Raw genomic sequence first — 18,026 nt, forward strand, 5'->3', positions numbered from 1 at the left:
CTTGCTCAGGGCCCGGGGAACAGTGGGTTAACTGCCTTGCTCAGGGCCCGGGGAACAGTGGGTTAACTGCCTTGCTCAGAGGAAGAACGACCGATTTTTACCTTGTCAGCTCAGGGACTCGATTCAGCAACCTTTCGGTTACTGGCCCAACGCTCTAACCACTAGGCTACCTGCCGCTTTCAAGACAACTGAGAACTCCTGATCTTCAGGTCGGAAAGTCGGTGCTCTAGAAAGATGCCCGAGTTTCCGACTTGGAACTCCGAGTTGGACAACCATTCAAAAAAAAAATCCCAGTCGGGAACTTGTTTTTCCCCAGGTTCCCAGTTGTCTTGAACGCACTGAAGTTGGAAGTCGGAGACTTCCAAGTTCCCAGTTGTTTTGAACGCGGCATGAGCTGCAGCCACTGCAAGAAATGGTCTCTAGCAAGCTGTTCAATATTCAAAATGACGTCACCGTGTGACGTGCAGGCGTGTCAATCAACTTTAAGGGCTGGTTTTGCTTTGCGGTAATGCCTGTGAGACTGAATAAAAATGAAACATAAAAATATAATACCCAGGAATCAGCTTCAATATCCATATTCCCTTGTATCAGCAGAATCACAACATGATMTGTCAAATGCATAGTGATATATACTGTATGTGTTATGTGTTATACTGTATGTGTTATTCTATTTTTATGGTTTTATGACATGTGAGTCTGTATCCGTCATCAGAACTGCACTTGGTGCCCAAGGCAAAGCCAAAGCAACAAACAACAGGGGATGACATGAGCACTACCAGTGGTAGAGTAATGAGTCAAAGAAAGGACAGGAGAAGATGGAAAAAAGAAAGGGGGAGGGAGGAGAGGACTTTGTTTCTGTTGATTGCCCTCAGGTGACAGGAGTAATTGATTTGAACGCTTCACAGAGCTGGGATGAATAGGTAGGCTTGTGTGACTTTGCTGATCCCTCGTGTGTGTATCTGTGTCTGCGTACGTGCGCGCGCGCGCGCGCGTGTGTGTGTGTGTAGTCTGGAGCATATAAGGGAGAATGGCAGTAAATTCAGTGACCCCAATACAGAGGTCAGCCATGATGACAGAGACCACATGCGGGTTCAGTGTTTTGATAAAGTGGAAGATTATATCACTTCACTGATCAAGCATTCACACAATTGTGTAATAAGCTGTGCATAAAGGTATGCCCAAGGAAGCGAGCTCAAGTAATACAAAAATGTGCTCAGCTTTTACAGACAACAAAATCCACAGACTGGCAGACTGAGTCCCCTGTGTGAGATCCAGACAGGGAGTGGTAGGGAGTCAAACACTGGTGGTTTATCACTGATTCCTCTGCCATAGCAGCAGAGAGCTGTTCTCTGTCCCATCTGGGTGATGTAGCAAGGAGCGTGTCTGTTTGCTCTGTGGTCCAATCAGTCTGTACACTCTAATAAAAGATTGTTCTAAAAGGGTTCTTTGGATGTCCCCATAGACCATTTTGGTTACAGGTAGAATCCTTTTTGGTTCCTGGTAGAACTCTATCTAGAACCCTACCTGGAACAAAAAAAGGATCTAAAGGGAAGCAAAAAGGGTTCTCCAATGGGGACAGCCGAAGAACCCTTTTAGGTTCTAGATAGCACCTTTTTTTCTAAGCGTGTAGCCAATGCTTACAAAGACCACAGAGGTTAGAGATGGACATAGGAGACACAGAACTGAGACACCGACACCCCTTCTATTGGCAGAAATATAGGGTGATCGGTGTTCCCAACTTGGGAAGGCCAGATGGCAAACGGTGTGTCAAGAGGAGCAGGTAGGCATGTAGATAGACCATCAGCATTCCAAACAGAATACACTGACGGTTTGATTGCAGAAGATCAAGCTTCTGAATGTTACATAAAATATGCTGTCCATCCAAAGGCACTTTGTATTTCCATTTAATTACATTTATTGAATTGAAAGAACTCTAGGCAATGTTGTAAATACAGAATTTCTAACAGGACAGAAGGTTGATTATTTTAAAACTCCATGATGCCAAATAAAATACCAACAATTAAAATGTGTCATCATGGAAGAAAAAACCCCATCACATTGCATAATAACATTTGCATAATTACATTGCTTTCTAAAACACTGCATGTTTGAGGTTTTGGTGCTTAGTTCTGGGGTGTTCACAAACGTGTAATTACACATTCAAATTTAGACTCTTCATATAACGCAAACATAACGTTCAACTGAAAGGCTAGTTCTGTCTGTCTGAATACAATCTTCTCTTGCCGGAGTAACGTATTAATGTGCTGCTGACAGGTGCATGTGTCTTGTGTATGGTAAACACCCATATTGTATATTCTGCCTCCTGTCACTCCCCAGGTGAAAGTGGTGAAGGTCACCTCATATATCAGTGTCTACAGCCTACATGAGTCTATGTATTTACAATAAGCATTAGTTAAGTTTATGGGTAATGCATTGCAAACTAACCAGAACATTCATGTATCTACACCACACAGAGAGCACAGTATCCATTTTGTGCTGCACCACCCACCCCTCTCCAGTCTCCCCCTCCGCCCCTCAGTCTCTACCTCCTCCGGTCTCTCTCTCCCTCTCTGTAGAATGGGTTGCAATGCGAGGCCGTTGCCACGGCAACTGAAGTCATTAAACAAGCCTGATGTGCCTTTTTCATACTGAAAAGTTCTGACATACACACTGTGCAAACACATGGCCACTCAAAGATAACCTACTAACGTGTATAGAGTACACAGACAAACATACACAGATTACATGCACGCACATACACTCACTCACTCACTCATATCAATGCACATAAAAACACCGATTTTATTATATAGACATATCCCAACGATGAGTGTCGTGATATGACAACCTGACATTGAGATTGACTTTTCCCTCAGACATAATGTTTCTGTATCCAAACCAATATCTGTCTCTCTCATTGTCTCCTTCACCTGTCTTAGATTGAATCCTATCTGCCCCTCTTCCCCTCTTCTTCTCTTCCTCAGCATCTGTGCATTGATTGACTTCTTCTCTGGCTACAAATATCTAAACGGCTCCCCACAGTCACACCCACAGAGATTCCGCTTCCACCTTCTGTCTCCTTCTGTCTTCCGTCACTCTCTTGCTCTGAAAAACTAAGCGAAAAGACAGTCACTTTCAGAGGGAATTCTCCTCATATATAAATGATATGATTCTCCCATAGACAAAGATAAACCTGAGCAACCTGATTACTTTTTTCAGTGAGGGTTCACGGTCTATGGGCCTTCCATAGAGAATGATCTGTAAATGGAAATATCTGTTGACTCTCACTAATTGGCTTGGTACTCACCTCAAAGCAGGCTTTTATTATTCAACTCATCTGCCTCTTTATCATGGTGCCTGTATCTTTTCCCTTGGGAACACCTCTCTCTGGTAAATTTGTATTTGTATGATTAAGTGTGTGTGTGTGTGATTAGGTTGGAGGTCACAAATGGAGGAGAGGGGGTTTATGGGTTGTATGTCTGGTCATGTCAGGATGTGTGTGTGTGTGTGTGTGTATGTGTGTGTGTGTGTGTGTGTGTGTGTGTGTGTGTGTGTGTGTGTGTGTGTGTGTGTGTGTGTGTGTGTGTGTGTGTGTGTGTGTGTGTGTGTGTGTGTGTGTGTGTGTGTGTGTGTGTGTGTGTGTGTAAATACATTACCACTTTCTTAGACAAAAACAAATACATACAGCTCCAAAATAAGCTTTAAAAAATACAAGAAAAACAAATATGCCTACACTCTAGCCTACGCTATCTATCTACGGTTCTTCTGCCCTTTTGAAGAACACTTTCTGGTTCCAGGTAGAACCCTTTCGATTCTCTGTAGAGCTCTTTCTACAGAGGGTTCTGCCTGGAACCAAAAAGGGTTCTCCTATCGAGACAGCCGAAGACCTCTTTTGGAACCTTTTTTTCTTAGACTGTAGTTATTGATAGCTCTATTGATAATGGTGTTTCTGAGAATCAATCTATTACCCCAAAATATGCTTGTTAGTTTATTAGTTTCCCAATTTCCCTGAATGTTTGAGTAGTCCCCAAGTCAATAGCAGCTCATCTTTGTCTATGTCTGAGCTCAACCACTGCCCACTGGCCTGTGTAAATGTCCCCCTGTGATATCAAACAGCTGGGGTTAGAACCAGACGGCACTGAGCATGTCTCCAGATATAATTGATTTTGTGAAGAGGGGACTAGAACCTTCAAAGCATGAGAGATGAGAAAAATCAATTACCCAACAAGTAGAATTGAATATGTGAAGGGCAGCAGGGCACGGTCAGCATGCAGCCGTTACAAAAGAAGGAGGGAAACCATTTGGATTGTTTATTATTCATTTTTATGCAAATTGTTTTAGTGATAAGCTAAATTATTCACAGGGAAGAATACGAGTCAGTATAGAGTTTATGAGTCGATACATTTGTCAAATCCTCCTTTACTGCTCATATGTTTGGGTGGGTGTACAGTACACCACCCATTCTCAGTCTTTCCCTCTCCCAGAGTCTGGTGTACTGTAGACATTCCATCAAACTGCAGCTAAAAGGTTGGAGATAAAGCCTCATTAAGCCTCTACATCTCCCTGGAGGTTCCTCTGTGTGTTTCCACTATTTACTTTACCAACAAGCATGGAGCTATGAGACATTCACACCCAAAATTAGTAAAATTGTATTATAAACTTACAATCTACGAGTCCTCGAAAGCTCTTTCCCTCTTTCTTTGTCCTTGTATTTCACTCCTCTTTCTTCACCACCCTTCATCATTTTACCTCCCCTTCCCCCGGTGCTGCTCTCCATCAGCGCCTCTCCCTCGCTTTTTCTCTCATCCCTTTGAACTACCTGCTTCTCTTTCATCTCCCTCTCTCTTTCACCCCCACCCCTCATCCACAGCCTCTCCCAAACACCCCCCTACTGTGCTACTCCGAATAACGTAGAGAATAACAGGAATATATAACGGCATGGAACTCAGTCTCAATTCACGCCTGTTATTTAATATAACTTTAGTGGAAGAATGAGCAATACACACCCTACTCGCTCTCTCTCATTGGCAATTCGTCTTGACTGTCATTGGATAATATGAGACACTGCAAAGGTCAGAGGTTATAGGTCATGAAATCAGCTGACATAATGGACCAGTGGATGTATAATGCATTGCGCAACACGTCAAGATGAGTTATCCTTCCAATCTAATGCACAACAACCATGAACCTGTACGAAGCCATCCTCAAAGCAATCTCACTGCCTCTCATTGATAATGAATGCAGTGGCGTCCCCCTCCATCCTCTCTCTAAGTGTTCTCAGACTGTCAGCAATGGCTAAAGGGCTGGTCTTCTATATACCCTATCCCTCATTGGTCCTAATGATGGTGTTACAGGAGAAAAACAACTCACTGTCTCAAATGCTCCATCTCACCTGGTTCCTATCATGTGTAGACAAAAGAAGAGAGAGGGAAAAAAATATAAGTTGCAGGACAAGCTTTTGTAAAGGGACAATTTCATTAGACTTGGCAAATAAAAAATACAGTTAGGCTTCACACTGTTAACTCCATTTGGCGTGGCGGAAGATGCCATGCAAAAAATTAGGTTTCTTATTTTGTCTTCAAGTGAAAGAACTCATTAAGAGGGTGAGAGAGACAGAGATGTATGGAGGGTCATTAGTATAGGAAGGAGAAACGGGCAAGGGAAGGAAACGGCACAGATATAAGCGCATGTTTTGTATCCTCTAGGGAGGGGCTGGAGAAAGAAGAGTGCTGAGGCAGCATGAGGAGAGAGAGCGAAATAGGGAGTGAGTGAGTGAGTGATATAGAGAGAGGGTGGGGCAAAGAGAGAGAGTGAGAGGCAAAGAGCAACAGAAGGGAGAGAGGAAGAGGGAGACACAATGGCAGGGGAGTGGGGTTTGGAAAGAGGTGTGAGCAAAGAAATCATAGAGAGGGAGTGAGGAGGTACAGAAAGGCATGGAGAGGGAGAGACGAGGTACAAAAAGGCATGGAGAGGGAGAGAGGAGGTACAAAAGGCATGGAGAGGGAGAGACGAGGTAACAAAAAGGACTGGAGAGGAGAGAGGAGGTACAAAAAGGCATGGAGAGGGAGAGAGGAGGTACAGAAAGGCATGGAGAGGGAGAGAGGACGGGTACAGAAAGGCAATGGAGAGGAGAGAGAGGAGGTACAGAAAGGCATGGAGAGGGAGAGAGGAGGTACAGAAAGGCATGAGAAGGGAGAGAGGAGGTACAAAGAAGGCATGGAGAGGGAGAGACGAGGAAAAAAGGCATGAGAGGGAGAGAGGTACAAAAAGGCATGGAGAGGGAGAGAGGAGGTACAGAAAGGCATGGAGAGGGAAGAGAGGAGGTAAGAAAGGCATGGAGAGGGAGAGAGGAGGTACAGAAAGGCATGGAGAGGGAGAGAGGAGGTACAGAAAGGCATGGAGAGGGAGAGATGAGGTACAAAAAGGCATGGAGAGGGAGAGAGGAGGTACAGAAAGGCATGGAGAGGGGAGAGAAAAGGTAAAAAACAGAAGGCATGGAGAGGGGAGAGAAAGGCATGGAGAGGAAGAGAGGTACAGAAAAGCATGGAGAGGGAGGACAAGGTACAGAAAAGGCATGGAGAGGGAGAGAAAGCATGGAGAGGGAGACAAGGTACAGAAAGGCATGGAGAGGGAGAGATGAGGTACAAAAGGCATGGAGAGGGAGAGAGGAGGTGCAGAAAGGCATGAGAGGGGAGAGACAAGGTCAGAAAGGCATGGAGAGGGGAGAGAAAAGGCATGGAGAGGGAGACATGGGTACAGAAAAGCATGGAGAGGGAGAGATGAGGTACAAAAAGGCATGGAGAGGGAGAGAGGAGGTGCAGAAAGGCATGGAGAGGGAGAGAGAGGTCAGAAAGACATGGAGAGGGAGAGAGGAGGTACAGAAAGGCATGGAGAGGGAGAGGAGAGGTGCAAGAAAGGCATGGGAGAGGGAGAGAGGAAGGTACAGAAAGGCATGGAGGGGAGAGAGAGGTAAAAAGGCATGGAGAGGGAGAGAGGAGGTGCAGAAAGGCATGGAAAGCCAGAACCAAATGGAAAAGAATAGAGAGAAAGAAGACGTTTTTGTGGTTGACTGCACAGGGGAACATCGATTTGAATTGTGATTATTTGAAGGGGACAGGAAAAGAGAGGGGAACGATGGAGGCATGGAAGCAGGGTATAAAGATGTGGAAATCCCAGACAGCCACGGTCGTGTGTGACCTATGAATGCACTAACACACATGTCTGTATGCCTAGGTGTCTGTCTTCTGCAACTCAGAGACACTCGATACTGTCTACAGGTCTCCATTAAAACATATGGAGGCACACTTGGTGACACACACAACGCACACCTTCACGCACATTCACCCAGCTGTGTGCAATATGCTCATGACTTTTCAACCACAGATTCTATACACACCAAAAAGCACATTACCATTTGGTCAGAAGGGTATAAATGGTGGTTTGATGTTTCACTTCTAACAAACGTTACGTTTGGGGTCTTGCATCAGTTTACCAGGATCACTGCTTCTCTCATAATATATTATACATGTATATATAGGAGAGAGAGAGAGAGAGAGAGAGGAGAGAGAGAGAGAGAGAGAGAGAGAGAGAGAGAGAGAGAGAGAGAGAGATGAGAGAGAGAGAGAGAGAAGAGAGAAGAGGAGAGAGAGAGAGAGAGAGAGAGAGAAGAGAAGAAGAAGAGAGAGAGAGAGAAGAGAGAGGAGGAGAGAGAGAGAGAGAGAGAGAGAGAGAGAGAGAGAGGAGAGAGAGAGAGAGGAGAAGAGAGAGAGGAGAGAGAGAGAGAGAGAGAGAAGAGAGAGAGAGAGAGAGAGAGAGAGAGAGAGAGAGAGAGAGCGAGAGAGAGAGAGAGAGAGAGAGATGAGCAGAGAGAGAGAGACGAGAGAGAGAGAGAGAGAGAGAGAGAGAGAGAGAGGAGAGAGAGAAGAGACGAGAGAGAGAGAGAGAGGAGGGAAAAGAGAAGAGGAAGAGAGAGAGAGAGGCTTCACAGACATGTGGGTTTATCTATTAGGCTGGGTTGGCACACATTGATTTACACTGTGTGCCAAGATGTATTCTATGTGACTGAGTTGTGTTGGTTCACAGAAGCCCAGTTTATACCTGGTTCTGACATGCATCCTTTGTCCTGATCTTGGCCACATTCTCATTATGCCCACATTTCCAGACAGGTGTAGATGATTAAAAGACGCATTGTGACTACCTACGGAGGTAGTCAGGCACATGTTAGCAAGTGTAGAGGGATCTGAACAGTGAAACCATTTAAATCATCATTATCTCACCTTCTAAAATCATTGGCAGGTGGCATCATTGACTTATGACATCAAAGTGTGTATTAAAATAGGGAAAATAAATATTATTTTGAAAGAATAGCTGTCAAATAATTGGCATACAGGGAGGGAACAGGAAATGTGGTCACAATGTGTACACAGTGGATTGATAAGAAACACATTTTAATACCATGTGTAGACATATTTCTGAGAATGAAAAACAATCAAAATGTGGATAAGATCTGGACAAAGGACACATGTTAGCGCTAGGTATAAATGAGGCTAGAGAGAGGATCATGTACAGCATGGTTAGACACATGCAGATGGATTTAGGACTAATACAGAGATTAGTCTACCAACAGGCAGCATTTCTCTCAACCAGTAATAACCCATTTCCTTACAACAACATTGCACTTTCACCTTTTCCTCAGAGCCTACCCTATTAACGCAAGTCTTCTCTTCTCTAATGATTCCATTGCTCTCCCTCTCTCTCTCAACAGAAGGGTCAAATAAGTAACACGTTGTGTCCTTTTGATGGAGAAGGTCGATTGAAGGTCTCAGTATAAAGTTTTTCTTCTCCCCCGCTGTGTGATATCAAAACCTTTTATGTTGAGAGAAATGTACCACATACTGTGATGTGCCTTAGTAACCCTACATGTGATGTGTGTATTATTAACATACACTAAACCTACACATTTCTCTGTGTTGAGGTGTACTGTGTTATTCTCTGTTATCTTCAATGGCTATCTGTTGGCTGTCTAACTCTAGTTCTGTGTCTTAGGCCTGTCTGTATGTGTCATGTATTCTCCTCCTCAGTCCTTGTGTTGTGGCTCAGTTTAACACACAGTGACCTAACCTTGTTCTGTCTGTATGTCTAGCGAGAGATCCTCTAATGTGGCTCAAAGTCTGCTATCTATACTCCTGTTTGGTGCACCTGTTTTGTAATCACACACTCTCTCCACTCATTGCCCTTTCTCTCTATAAACTGCTTATTTTCCATCTTTGTGTTAGTCTCTCTCAGTTTCTCCACGTCTCCCTCTGTATGTGCCCTGGTACTCCTTTGTGTTTAATCATTCTTCACCACACTTAGAAAAAAGGGTTCCAAAAGGGTTCTTTGGCTGTCCCCGTAGGAGAACCCTTTTTGGTTTCAGGTAGAACCCGTTTTGGTTCCAAGTAGCACTCTTTTGGGTTCCATCTAGAACCCTCTTTGTAAAGAGTTTTACATGGAACCCAAAAGGGTTCTTCAAAGGGTTCTCCTATAGGGATATCCGAGGAACCGTTTTGGGTTCTAGACAGCACTCCCCTACTCTTCCTTTCTTCTCCTTTTCCACGGCCTTCTCCTATCTGACCTCTGGTCTCGCTCCCCTCCTCTAGGTGAATGGTAAGGAGCTGTCCTGTCTCTCACGGGACCCCACCCTGGATGTGCGAGACCCTCTGCTGTCTCACGTGTTGAAGAGGGGGGCCCGGCGGCGGGCGGGACTGGCAGGGACAGCAGCAGTTCCAGGGGGGCTGACTGACTGTGTGGACAGCGGCACTCAGACTGACATCAGCTTCCAACACATGTTGACTCTGGGAAGGACCGCCCACCACCCAGGTGGAGCCCCGCCCCCTCACCCGCCCCCCTCCCCTCCACTGCCACCCATCCTGGAACCCAACCTGCTCAACGAGCTGTGAGTGGAGTGTGTGAGTGGAGTGTGTGAGTGGAGTGTGCGTGTGTGTGAGAGAGAGAATTCAATTTACTTTTCAATTTCCATAAGATGTTTGAAAGCTCTGCAGTTTGTAGCTCTGCTTAAATTTTGATACACTACATATTCTCTATGTTTTCTTCTCAGCCTTTTAGAGCCTGAATATTATGACCCCAATGACTACTTTGACATCACTCAGCATGAGGCGGATCTCAGGCAGGATGAGTTGGAGTATGAGGTGAGGCTACATTTTCCTGTCAAATTAAATTGCCGACCGTGTAATTCAACAGCAATCCCATTCTTCATGCCCTCTCCATCTCCATTACCAGTGTTCATGTGTTTAACATGTGTGTTTTGTCTGCCACACATTTCAATAGGAGGTGGAGCTGTATAAGTCTCGTCAACAGGACAAGCTGGGGTTAACGGTGTGCTACCGGACAGACGATGAGGAGGACCTGGGGATCTATGTGGGCGAGGTGAGGAGGATGGGAGTGAGGATGAGGGTTATACTTGCTCTGATCGCCTGTTTGCCAGCTAACCTAATCCTCTGTCACTCTCTCCAGGTCAACCCCAATAGTATAGCTGCTATGGATGGCCGCATCCGGGAGGGGGATAGAATATTACAGGTAAGAGAACATTAGGATTGTTAAGATAACATTTCAGACAAAGTTCTATATTATAGCAAGTCTATGTAGAAAAAAGGGTCAGAGTACATTTATGATGTGATTCTGAATCAGATAAACGGGGTGGACATCCAGAACAGAGAGGAGGCGGTGGCCATTCTGACCCAGGAGGACAGCACCAACATCTCCCTGCTCCTGGCCCGGCCTGAAATAGAGGTGAGAGACCCTCTGAACTGGTTTACTATCTGATATACCATATAAACAAACCAACCAAGCCCATGATAACTACAGTACAGTAAATACCATATAAACAAACCAACCAAGACCATGATAACTACAGTACAGTAAATACCATATAAACAAACCAACCAAGACCATGATAACTACAGTACAATAAATACCATATAACCACCAAAGATGTTTCATTCTTCACACCAAAATTAATTCAAATTCAAGTCAACTAGTTTCTTAACAAAAATGACATGAGAAATGACATAAAGAAAGGTCATATCGGAACCTCTATACTAGAGGCACACCCTTTGTGTAAAATAAATAAGACTGGAGCTATGAATCTCCCCCTACCCTGTTAACCCATGTAAGGAGACAGGAAAGGCGAGAGGAGTAAGAGGGAGACAGATAGGGAGAAATGGAGCTGGACGGGAGCGATAGCTAGCGAGGAGAGGGAGAGCCTGGTTGTTTTCAGTACGTGCCAATGTGGCATTGCTTTGTTTCCCTCAAGGTCACAGCTCAACAGACATAAGGACACAGTCCCAGGACATCCCATAATGTATATATATACACAATGGGTAGTCACTGAACACACACACCTCCAGATGGAGCGGCATAGTTGACCATTTTTATACTGAGAGTGATGCATGAGGCATAGACACACACCAATATACCTTCTCACACACAGCCATGCAAAAACAAATGTGTGTGTGCTCTGAGACACACTCAGAGTGTTGAAATCAGAATGCAGTCCACATTCAGCCCAGAATGAGCTAGAGGGCAGATTTAAGAGAGGGCCATTAAATGTAGGCTGCTACCCAGACAAAGTCACCACTGCAAGTACCCTCAAATTCCCTTTATTCATCTGGCACCCTCGAATAAGAAGAGAGACGTGAGATGCAGGGTAGACTAAAACTGCAGCCAGAAAAACAATACAATTTCATGGTTAGGAACACCATAACATTATGGAAGAAAATGAAATGGATTCTACAAGAACCAGTATCACTCCCTGAAAACACAACCCTATGGAACAATCCTTGGACAGCTTTTCACAATTCACAGATAAATTGGTCCACATGGAAAACTAAAGGCATAGAACCGTAAATGGCTTAGTAAAAGGAAATCAATGCATTTCCATTAAATCATTAAAAAGCTAGTTTGGACTGACAAATGTAGATATTTTCAAATACACGCAACTTAAATGTTTCATATCAAGATATTTCTATTTGAAATCTTTTGGATGTCAGAGCAATCCTATTTGAGTCAGAAAATGCTATTCATATGATAGGTAAGATAAACAAAACCTTGCAGAAGGCCTATCTACCTGACAATCTCCTAGAAAAAATATAAACAATTGGAACCAAGAATGAAAAATAACTAATATTAGCACAAGATGGAGTGTTGGAACTTAACTAATGAAATTACAGTTAATGAAAATGTACACTTAATCCAGTATAAACTAATGTTTATCATTTATTACACAAGGGACAAAGTTCACAAATTAAGCCCATGAGTTGTGGGTGGAGTTGGAATGTTGGCTGTCAATGTAAATGTACTTTTACGCAGTCTGCCTATTCCAAGACATGGCATATGAGGCTTCAGTGAGATGGTTGGAAGATACTTTTCTAGTCAATCATCTTGAAAAAACATATACTTAAAAAATGGAAATCAACCAATCCTCTATCGTTAACACAATGGAAAGGCCTAATGCTTTATTATCTAAATGTTGAAACTGTGTGGGAGACGGAGAGAAACCAAATAGTGCAGTCTGAGGCCATGTGGCAGGGGGAGATGGGGGTGTGAACAGTTGGGTCTGTGCAGGGGTGATGTTATGAATGTTTGTGTGCGTCTGTATGTTGTTGATGGTTTGTCTATGTTTAGTATTCTTTAAAAAAAGGACAACAAATGTAATCTTACAAAAAATACAACTATAATAATAAGATTCATCGATAAAGTATAGTCTCACATTGAAAATTCAGAGTGAAGAAAGGAAAAGAGATGGGGATCATCCAAGGACGGTATATATGAGCAGATATTAAGGAATTATTCAACGGTCTGGAAAGAGCAAGAGAGAGCGACAGAGAAATAATGAAATGAAGGGTTTTTTGAATAATAATATCTCTCAACTTGAATCCAGTTAAACAATTCAAGTGTAAACCAAATCAATTAACCCTTTAAAGCACAATGTTACATATATGCAACATTGTCTTTAAACACCTGGTAAAGTGTCTGCACACGATCAATACATAAAAAGGAATAACTTGAAGTGATCGCAATACAGTTTTGGCACCATCTGGTGGCCAATCTTTGTAATGACACTATGAGCAAAAATATTCAGTCACTTGAAAGTTTGTTATATATATGAAACATAGGGCATTAAGTGACGCAAACCACACATTTGCATAGATTCTTTGCATACCAACAGTTTTTATATTTATTTTCCAGAAATACGTTATTTGGAGTCTCCTTTCACTTCTTTCAATTTTGTTTATGCAAGAAAAACTGGGTCCAGGTTTCTAAGGGTTAAATGTAATCAACTCCACTCTGAGCGGTGATTTGTTTGCTGAATTAAAGCATACACATTTAGTCAATATCGCAGGGGGATCTGGATAAAGGGAGTTAATTAAAACAAGCAATTTGTAATCCTCCTGTACTATTCACTGGTAGTAAAAACACCGCACAGAGTGGTGGTGCATACATTTAACTTTGGGACCAATTTTCCTTCTTTTCATCCAGACAGCTCAGTGGAAAATACCCCTCAGAAAAAATGCCTTTAAAATGGTAATGAAAATCACACATTACCTTGGCTCCTACCGCCATCTAGGCTCCTACCGCCATCTGAGATAAACGCTAACAGACATACCTCTGTAACATGTTGTATGAGGTTCCCAAGAGTACAAGAAATTGAACCTGTTCAATCTAATATATAATTTCAATCTTTCTTTTCCTTCCTCCTTTGCCCGCCTCAATGACACCCTCAACTCAATATCGAAACCACAACGGCAATCAAACAAAATAAACCCAATCCGTGAAACACATTCTCCAACTTAGAATGACAACCAGCTGGACCCAGATGAACTGGAACTGGAGGTTCTGGATAACGCTGTCCACCTGCCCAGCCCCCATCAGCTGAGGAACAGGGCCTCCATGCTGGGTGAAGGACCAGGGGTCGTGGGTGGGGGTGGTGTGGTGGTGATCCGCGGGCGAGGTCACCGTGACTCTCCAGGCCTGCTCCACACGTTGCTGAGTAACAGCCAGGAGTTGGACAGCGGGGTGGGCCGTACAGACGAGAGTACCCGCAATGAGGAGTCCTCAGAACACGACCTACTAGGAGACGACCAGACCAGCGCCCCCACCACCAACGCCACCAACACCCCCGGCAGCATGCGCAGGTTCCACTCTGGCCAGGGGGACAGGGACACCCCACCCCTTCTACATGGCCACTCCACAGAGTTCCACTTCAGCACTGACTCTCTACTGGGTCTGGACTGTCTGAGTGGGGGAGGAGGTGGTGACCTGGCAGGGGAGAGGGTCTACGCAGCTGACCCAGTGATGATGATGATGCCGGGTCTGACAGAAGAAGAGTGTGAGAGGTACAGGGAGCTCCTGGAGATCAAGTGTTATTATGAGAAGAACAGCAATGCTCTTCTGCTGCTGGGGGAGCATGAGGGTCATGGGGAACAGGGGGGCGATGGGGGGGTTCCTCTGGATGTGAATAGGAATGAGAGCCTGATGCAGCATGAGATGGCCCTCGTGGAAGAAGAGCTACGCCACCTGGAGTTTAAGTGTCGTAACATCCTGAGGGCCCAGAAGATGCAGCAGCTCCGGGAGCGCTGTCTCAAGGCATGGCCCCTGGAGGAGGAAAGTGGGGCTGGAGGTGGGGCCGGGGCTGGGCGGGTGGCTCCTTTGGTTAGCGAGGAGTCCTGTCACCATGAGCTGTCAGACATTAATGAGTTGCCTGAGAGGGAGCGCTCCGACAAGGACAGCACCAGCGCCTACAACACAGGAGGGGAGAGCTGCAGGAGCACCCCTCTGGTCAGCGAACAGTATCCCTCCCCCTCTGCACATGGCCACAGCAGCTTGGAGGGGGGAGACTCTGCCTCTTTGCCGTCTCGAACCCCCAGCCGGCACAGGGAGAGGGGAGGCAGGAGTGAGAGGGGGCAGGCTAACCTGAACCAGCCCTACTCCCCTAGCTCACACAGGAGGGGATCGGAAGTCAAGACCTCTAGCCCGAGAGGGGCCAAGTTCAGATCCCTGTCCCGTGACGGGGGGGCAAGGAGGGGGTCAGACGGAGGGGTGAGATGCCCCAAAACCAATGGAACAGTGGAGGGGAGGGAAGGGCGTAGCGCTGAGAACAGCCCTTATCTGTCCCGCCGCCACTCTGGCTCCAGAATCCCCCAGCGCTACCAGAGCTGCATGCAGCTGAGGTCCCCCTCCACATCCGAGGGCCTGGAGAGACCCAGGGATGGAAGCGAGAGTCCCATGAGCCTGGGGAGCACATGCAAGGACATCCCCCAGGGCCCTGTGTCCATGCCATCCTTACCCATCCCCCCTCCTCTGCCTCCGCCGGCCTCACCGCGTATGGAGTGGAAGGTCAAAGTACGCAGCGACGGATCCCGCTATGTTGCCAAGCGGCCCGTTAGGGACCGCCTCCTGAAGGCCCGGGCCATTAAGATCCGGGAGGAGCGCAGCGGCATGACCACGGACGACGATGCCGTCAGCGAGATGAAGATGGGCCGCTATTGGTCCAAGGAGGAAAGGAAGCAGCAGCTTCTCAGGGCCAGGGAACAGCGCAGACGCAGGGAGTTTATGATGCAGAGCAGGCTGGACTGCCTGAGGGAGAGGGATAGGGAGTACAGTGGCGGTGGACAACAGGGGGCTCCGCAGGGACAGGAGCCCACTACCATCTTGGAGCTGAGCCACAGGAGGAGCCAGAAGAAACGGAGCCGTAGGATCCTGGACAACTGGATCACCATCCAGGAACTACTGGCCCACGGAACCAGGTCACCTGACGGCAAGAAGGTCTACAACCCTCTGCTGTCAGTCACCACTGTCTAATGGAGAGGGTGGAAGACCGAGAAAGAGAGGAGAGGGTGGAAGACCGAGAAAGAAGAGAGGAGAGGGTGGAAGACCGAGAAAGAAGAGAGGAGAGGGTGGAAGACCGAGAAAGAAGAGAGGAGAGGGTGGAAGAMCGAGAAAGAAGAGAGGAGAGGGTGGAAGAMCGAGAAAGAAGAGAGGAGAGGGTGGAAGAACGAGAAAGAAGAGAGGAGGGTGACCAACAAAGTGAGGTAGAGAGGAAGTGTAGGAGTGATTGAAATAAATGTTCCAGAGGAAGTGGGTTGCTTTGGAGAGGGAAAGAAACCCACTGTCGACTGTGATCTGTCACTGCATATTGGAGAGATTGGGTGATAGACTGTACAACCTTCTCCTTAGTTACCAACAGCTGTGACGAAGGAAAAGAGGGGAAGGGAGAGAATGGTGCAGTGTAGAAGAGAACATAATTACCGGTAACCCATATTGCAAGCTGTAATTTCTGCCTGAGAGAATTATAAACGTAAGCAGGTAGGCAAGACAACAGAAGTGAAAAGCGCTGGTGAAATAAACCAATCTGTAGCTATTGACCAGCATTTCTTTGCTATACCATTCTTATAAGGACAGCGCCTCGAATGCCCACTAATAAGCTTGTGTATGACATTTACATAGAGTATACAAAGCACATTGGCCAACAAGAACAAAGTGACTGACTAATGAATGAAACGTCGACATTGTGGTAAGATCTGATAAGCACGTTTTAATATGAATAAATTGAGAAGCAGTGAGGGAATAAAAAGCACACCAAATCCCACAGCACAGGAAACATGACAACTATATCTCTGGTGGTTGAGAGTTGAGGAAATCGTCTTGAACGTGTCTTCTGATGGCTGGTACGACCGTATTCTGCGGTGGAGTTACTTATACAGTATGACAGCACAATCTGAGGAGTTGAAAGTGGTTCTTTGACATTTGATTACTTGCATGTTAAAAATAAATGTTAAAAAGTAACATATACTTCAAAAAATGTGACAAAGCTGTTGTGAAATTGTGGATGTGACATGTTATTAATTTGTTTAATTCTTAGACTAGAAAACAATGTGGCTCTGTTTGTTCAGTATACCGTGATGTCTGGTCCATGAACGTTTTACAATAAAAGCTTTTTCTATATCATTTGTTAAATCAAAATAGTTGAAGTGATTTCGTCCTTTGAATTGTTCGCATATTTTCTGTCATACACCACCATGCTCAAAACTGTCCCAAGGGAGTAGCTGAAGCTCAAGAACAACTACACCTGTGGTTTAGGTTCACATGACAAGGAGTGTACTGATCGATTCAGCACCACAAATTTCACTATTCTGTCAAACCACTTGAAAATAAATTCTGATGGAAAGAAGGACAGGAGTCAAAAGATTCCTAAAACAATTCTAAACTTTTATTTTCTAACAAGAGTGAAAAGAAACAAAAGGCAACATTGAAATGAAAAGTTTATACACAAACGCACGACAACTGTGTGTCTGCAATATCAATACCAATAATTATTATTTTAACCAAGAGGAGAAAAAGTAAATTGTGATAAAGTGAAGTGTTACTTTAGTTTGGAAGGGAGAGAGAAAGGGAGGGAGCGGGAAGAAATATGAGACTGAAAAACAGGACAGAATAAAAGGATAAATCTGAGGGGATCCAAACTAATAAAAGAGAGAGTAGTGAAAGAGAGCAAGAGCAAGTAAAAGTGAGAGAATGAAAGAGATACCTATTTTGGGAAAGTAGCACCAAAAAACATTCCCAAAATATCCAAATGGGTTTTTATTCAAAATGCAAAATCCCCTCTGACAACCCAGCATCAACAAACAAGATAAAATACAAAAAAATACAAGTGTTACCACAGTGACCATCGACACCTATGATCTGCTGTGATTCACAACCTTCCACTGTACTGAACTTCAGCTGTAAGTAAGCTTCATGCCCAAAAACCCCAGAAAAATAAATCAATATCATTCATTTCTACTTCAGTAAGTGGGTATGTGTGGGTCAACTTAACCAGACCACTGTGTCTGTCTGAGGCTTGTTCCAAACTAGCATTTAATAGAGCTGAAAACACATAGCATACCGACTGACTGACCTGGATCCCTAATTAAGACCAAGAGACTCTCCAATGACGAAGCCAGCTCACACACTCCGTTCACGTTCACTGG

At 45.0% G+C, this 18,026-nt stretch overlaps 1 protein-coding gene across 2 annotated transcripts in view; it reads left to right on the forward strand.

The window, feature by feature from the left end:
* The window catches only part of LOC111976954 (PDZ domain-containing protein 4-like), a 23,698-nt gene extending 6,679 nt beyond the window's left edge, over positions 1–17,019 (forward strand). Inside the window, exons 2-8 of one of the 2 annotated variants that reach the window (XM_024006143.2) lie at positions 8,765–8,818; positions 9,639–9,934; positions 10,097–10,187; positions 10,327–10,425; positions 10,513–10,575; positions 10,687–10,788; positions 13,852–17,019. In XM_024006143.2, the coding sequence (XP_023861911.1) occupies positions 8,765–8,818; positions 9,639–9,934; positions 10,097–10,187; positions 10,327–10,425; positions 10,513–10,575; positions 10,687–10,788; positions 13,852–15,858 (2,712 nt within the window). In that variant the 3' untranslated portion in view covers positions 15,859–17,019. The remainder of the gene's footprint in view (positions 1–8,764; positions 8,819–9,638; positions 9,935–10,096; positions 10,188–10,326; positions 10,426–10,512; positions 10,576–10,686; positions 10,789–13,851) is intronic. The other variant, XM_024006144.2, reaches the window with a different exon arrangement.
* The last annotated feature ends 1,007 nt before the right edge of the window (positions 17,020–18,026 follow it).

The sequence above is a fragment of the Salvelinus sp. IW2-2015 genome, linkage group LG17 (genome assembly GCF_002910315.2).
Source record: "Salvelinus sp. IW2-2015 linkage group LG17, ASM291031v2, whole genome shotgun sequence".
In the NCBI taxonomy this organism is placed as follows: Eukaryota; Metazoa; Chordata; class Actinopteri; order Salmoniformes; family Salmonidae; genus Salvelinus; species Salvelinus sp. IW2-2015.